At 41.1% G+C, this 5,848-nt stretch overlaps 1 protein-coding gene across 1 annotated transcript; it reads left to right on the top strand.

Moving 5' to 3' along the window:
* Nucleotides 1-1,181: 1,181 nt before the first annotated feature.
* Nucleotides 1,182-5,603, top strand: rnf26 (ring finger protein 26). The gene has a single exon (XM_004543757.4). It carries the CDS (start codon nucleotides 1,662-1,664, stop codon nucleotides 3,024-3,026), a length of 1,365 nt encoding a protein of 454 aa, XP_004543814.1. The 5' UTR covers nucleotides 1,182-1,661; the 3' UTR covers nucleotides 3,027-5,603.
* Nucleotides 5,604-5,848: the final 245 nt, after the last annotated feature.

The following is a 5,848-nucleotide window of genomic DNA, read 5'->3' as shown; positions in this document are numbered from 1 at the left end:
CTCCACCTGAGCTGTCTCTCTGATGTACTCATTTCTAATCCCGTCTATTCTGGTCACTCCCATTCAAAAATCTTAGCATCTTCAGCTCAGCATCGTGTCTCTTTGTTAGTGCCACCATCTCCAAACCATACATCGTAGCAGATCTCACTACCATCTTGTAAACCATCCCTTTCAGTCTTACAGTTATCCTTCTGTCACTCCTCTCCACCAATTCCACTCTGTCTGCACCCTCTCTTCTTCACCTCTCCTGCGTGTTGCCTGTCGCTTTAGATGCTCTAGATTTTAATTCATCTACCTTCGCTACCTCTACTCCTTGCATCTTCACTGCTGCACCTGCTTCCCTCTCATTCACACAGACTTTCATTCTTCTCCTCTTCAGTATATTCCTTCATCTCTGTCTTCCAACAAATCATTTTGATCGTCTAACTCTAAATGTGACTATAAACATGGGCATAACTTTGTGCTGAACACTGGGGGGTGGGGGGTCAAGATCTCTGTCTAAATAAATAAATAAATCTGGGTAAATTCCCAGATGATTAAACATGCAACTATTTTGCTGGTAATAACTGAAATGAGTAAAGAAAACCATCAGCCTTTTTATCCAAGATAATTCAGAAATTTATTGGGGGGGTGGGGGGGTATATTGGCTGGGTCTGATTATTTGACTATAAATCACAAGCCTAGAATTATTCTGTATTTAGTAAGATTTGAAACTAGCAGGAAAAACCATAAACTCATTAGGAATGTGCTTCCTGATGCTCCAGGTCATTTTCACAGATGTAGACTATAACTTCATTTTGAAAGCAGAGAAGTTTCTGGACATGAGAGGGAATGTAGATTTAAAGCAGAACATGAGGTTCACTCGTGAGACCTTGAAATGTGTTCATCTTTATATACACTTCACTAATGCTAGAAGTCACATTAACATTCAGTGTCGTAAATTTTGTTTAGTTTAAAAATAATGAAAAAGAGCAACAACAAATAAAAATGATTAAAAAAATAAAAGAGGGTGTGAAAACCCCCAAAAAAGTTAGTTTGATTAAGTCAATTTTATCAATGTTATGGACAATGCGTAATTTTATTTCTGCATATATTTTTAATATGTTTTGAATGTGCGACTTTTTTTCTAAATCCACTTTTTTCCCGCTTGTAAACACCGGGGACACTGTGCGCATGCTCAGCTTAACGACGCACATACGTAAGCTCACTCGACCAAAACAAATATGGCGGATACAGTAATGATGGTAAAGACTCCAAAACCTTTTGTCTGTTTTTCCCTCGGTTTTTCTTGATTTCGTTTATGGGTTCGGCCGTTTTATAAAGTCGTCGTTGAGCCGGAGAAGTGTTTTTGGGTGGTAGTTTGACCGGACACCCAACAAAACGAAACCTAGAATATAAACGGAAGTGTGTGGACCTTTTTTGAAACTAAACATCCGCCTGTGCAGCGCGTGTTTGCTGTGTTATGTCGTTATTTCAGTGCATGAAAAATGGGGAAAACATGAAAAATAAAGACGTTGAGGTTCAACGACACGAAGAATGGTGTGCTGATTGAGAGGACCAACAATATGTAACTCAAAGCAAAGAAAGGAGAAATGGACTTAACGTGGATACAACCTGAGAGCACCGAGTGGTAAACAGTAATACTTTACAGAAATATTACCATGGGTTTGGTGAACTTTGTCATATCCACTGTAGGAAAATGTCTGGATGCTCTCTGCTTACTACTGGACCTGAACTTTGTCATCGTCCACACCGTGGTGCAGACTCTCCTGGCAGTTATCACCTTCATAACCAGCCTGCCCAGCCTCCTTTATAACTCGGTGCTGGAGCTGGGAAACCTCGTTCTGCTTTGCGCTGTGTCCACCGCGGAGGCGACATCAAACCTAGCTCACAGCACTGTGGCTAATCTGGGGAGCTTGTTGCTGGCTCTGGAGGGGCTCCTGGAGAGCTTGAAGATGGTGGGTTACCTGTCTATGCACGTCCTACTGCGTGGAAAGGAGCACTTGTGTCGAGGGCTGCTGTCAGTGATTGAGGGCTGTGGCATAGCAGTCAGCCTGGTGGTCTATTTTACCAACACAGTGGTAAACTTTGTGCTTATCGCTACCCAGAACGTCTACTTGGCTTTGGTCAGCATGTGGCAGACGGTTTCCACCCCACTGCAGAAGGCGCTGGAGCTCACGTTGACCTGTTTCACCTTTCTGTACAGCAGCCTGGCCGGCACATCAGCTTTGCTATGGACACCCTGCAAGATGGTTTTGGACTTCCTGGTTTCACTGGTGCACATGTTCATTAGCATCTTCATACTGAACATCTACGGCCTCGTGCTCACCATTACTATTGCACTGGCCACCACCGCTTACCTAAACCCGGGACTGTCCCGACAGATTGCTGTGCGCGTTGTAGAATATATAAACTCCTTTTCACTTCTCCGTAGATTATGTTTGGCTCTCAATTGCATCACTTCAGCCTTACTGTGCTTGCCTCACTTTATACGCCGTAACGTGCAGTACCTGCAGAGGATCCTCTATCACATCTACCGACTGGAGAGACGACTTTGGCAGCAGTTGTCTCACCAAAGCAGCCTGATTGGCCTGATGCTCCGACCACATCTTCACAGGCAAAACAATAACAATAACAGCAACAACAGAGCTGGAGGTGACGGTGACCCTGGGGAAGAGAGGCGGGACCCACCAGATGGTAGAGCAGGAGATGGAGCCCACCAGGAGGTGCTCAATCCAGTTTTACCCTCCTCCAGCACAGACAAGCAGCTAAAGAAGAAGTCGCGTTCAGGCGAAGATGGTAAACCTCTGCCAGCTGAGAGTCTGCTGACTCTGCTGAAGGAACAGGAGGAGAGGAAGAAGTGTGTGATTTGTCAGGATTGTGCCAAGACAGTGGTGCTTCTGCCTTGCAGACACCTCTGCTTGTGTAGAGACTGTACACAGATTCTTTTAAGGCAGCCCATCTACCAGCAGAACTGCCCGCTCTGTCGGCAAATGATCCTCAACACCATGGACGTGTATCTATGAGGGACCAGCCAAAGTGGATCAACTGGTGTCTGATACCAAGTAGCCTCACAGCCTATCAGTATCTACATGTATAAGTTTTACCACCACTGAGCTTTACTATATAAGGTTTCTTTTTTGTCTTTTCACTTAAATGGGACTTAAGTGAAAAGACCAGACCAGACTTGTTAAACATACTGGATAGCTCTGGATTATTTGGGAATTGAGAGATTTAATGATAGTAAGAAAACAAAAAGTCACCAGGTTGTCTTCTGGTGTCAGATGCGTGCACACGTTAACAGCACATGTTGTGCCCTGATTCCATACTATACACTAAATGTAAACAACACATAGTATGTACAAGTTCTCATGGTAAACATTTTCTGTGAGTATGCAAGAAGTCAACATATTTATATGTGCACAATATTTGTGCCATGATGCATCACAAAAGTGATACAGCTGTATACATTTTGAGAGAAAGCCAGAGGTTTTGTTTTTTCAGCTGTAAGCACCTCTTTGTGCATTTTGCATCAAAAATGTAAACACAAGCTTCTTTTTCTCACATGACGCCTTGGAAAATATCAGAATTCGTTCTGTTCTCACTTCTGAGAATATTCCTTAGTTTAGGTGAGGTAGCAGCGTGGGTACGCCTTGCTTGCTTAATTCTACGCATTATTTTCCACTCCGTTCCTTCAGGCATCATATAAACTTTATACCCAAGGAGCTAGAAGTGTAAAAAAATCAATTTTCAGAATGATCTCTGTTCAGGGATGCAATGCTTACAATGCTTTAAATATCAGTCACGTGTGCAACTGTGTGTGTGTGTGTGTTTGAGCTTTGCTTTAATTTTTGCCTTCCCAGTGTAAATCCATACTCAAATCCTAGAGTTAGTCTTGAGTTTGGGGGCAAGTCTCTAATTTAAGAGTAAGCTGTGTCTGTTGCTGTTTGCCACAGGGACGCACTGATTAATCAGCCACGCATCAGCTGTTTGCCAGTGTTAACCTTGTTGATTGCCTGCTACCCATTTAAGATGATAACTACAGTGGCCCTGCGAGGTCAAATGGACTGCAACTAAAGAAACATCAGCAAATAGAGAAAGAAAAGACTGCAAAAATACAACAAAAATAGAAAAAAACATTGCCAAAGCTAAAAAAAATTAAGTTTTTAGTTTCTGGGGAAACAATTATTTGATGCAGCAGCTGTGGAAGTTACAGAAACCAAAACGTGAAGGATTGTACTGAGACACACTCGACAGAAGCAAAAGATTCATTATCGTTGTAAAGGAGAAGCAATGCAAGGCAGTACATATTGTTTTAATCACACAATTCATACAGTACTGTAGATGTATGTTTGCTGTTAGCTGTTTACTGTTAGCTTGTCACTTCCACAGCTGTCCTGTCACGTTATTGTCTTCCCAAAAACACTTTAGTTTTCTTTGGTGTTTTTTTTTCCCCTTTAGTTTTTCCTTTAACAGTGTTGTTTCAGTTTCTGCTGTGTTTTGCGTGCTTTTACAGAATTTTTCAGTTTACTGGTGGGTTTCTTTTAAGATGCATTCATTTGACCACTCAGAGTTCTTAGGTTTGGTCAACTGAATGCTCAAAAACAAGGTGGTTAAGAGGTCTAGTATATTCTTAAAATTGTTTGTTTGTTTTAAGTTTCCCTGGTACAAATGGAGTATTAAATTAAAGTAAAATCGGTCCAAATTTCACCTTCAGTGCATCTCTCGTGTTCCAGTGTCGCTACATTGAGCCTCAAAAAAAAGCTTTTCTACCACTCATGTCTTAAATTGTTGTGATTTCAGTGGGCCAAGCTGTGAAGGAAGGAAGCTAACACTGTGCTTTTACTTTATTAGTGAACACATAATTCCACATGCTGTACGCATGAATGTTGTATGTATAAATGCAGCTTTCACCCTTTAGACCAGATTCTGTGAACCACTTCACCATTTTGTCTTTCCAGTCAGGCTTGATTCCATTTATTGTATCTTATTTCTTCCAGCTGATAGGGTCTTTCCTGTCCTCTGCCAGAGGTGAGTTACAGTCACAACTGACAAGTAATCCATAAATGGTTTTCCCTTTCTTTTGACATTGCTGTAAAACTGATTTCTGTGGTATAAAAGGACCATAAACAAATAAGGATTTTGCAATTTAATTTGCGGTTGTTTCTCCCTTTTTTTCTGTTTCATTTAAAATATTAAAATTGATTTATGTTAAAAGTTTACAGGACGATATTTTGTCACCAGTTATTGCGTTGTTATTGATGGTGGGTGGTGTAGAGTCAGATATGGAGAAGTTGTGTAATGGAAAATACTGATGATGTCATGTTTTCTACTGCAGGTGAAAGCGGTCTCGGTGTCAATTTGGAAGATTATTCATGATTCTAGAGCCTGTAGTCAGAATAGACCGCGCTCAGGTATTTCTAAAGCACCAATGGCAGTCCTAACTAAAGATTTCAGTGGGTAGAAACACATGCTGATTGCTGAATGTATGAACTGTGTGAGCAGTGAAGGACTGAGTTAACGACATGAATGTGTGTTATGTTTTTTAAATTGCCATGTGACTGTCTTGTGTTTGTAATAAAATAACAATCCCTGAAACTGAAGCTCTTCATCCAAGTGAATGTTTTTGTACGATTTTACCTGCAGAGGATTTTATTAAACAACCCATTAATTCATTAATCTATAGCATCGAACACCAAAAAGAAGTTTTAAGACCATCTTAAAATGCTTTGTCCAAACAGCTGTGCAAAGATGTGCGGTTTCATAGAAAACTGATTATTAAGTACACCAGTTCAGCTCCTCATTAATGCAAATATCTATAGACAACCACATGGCTGCAGCTCAGTGC

Source organism: Maylandia zebra, linkage group LG14 (assembly GCF_041146795.1).
Source record: "Maylandia zebra isolate NMK-2024a linkage group LG14, Mzebra_GT3a, whole genome shotgun sequence".
In the NCBI taxonomy this organism is placed as follows: domain Eukaryota; kingdom Metazoa; phylum Chordata; class Actinopteri; order Cichliformes; family Cichlidae; genus Maylandia; species Maylandia zebra.
Note: the sequence above shows the minus strand (reverse complement) of the source record. Positions and strands in the feature narration are given on the sequence as shown.

Coding starts and splice junctions, on each gene's coding strand:
- rnf26 (XM_004543757.4), top strand. CDS start 1,662: ATGGGTTTGGTGAACTTTGTCATATCCACTGTAGGAAAATGTCTGGAT.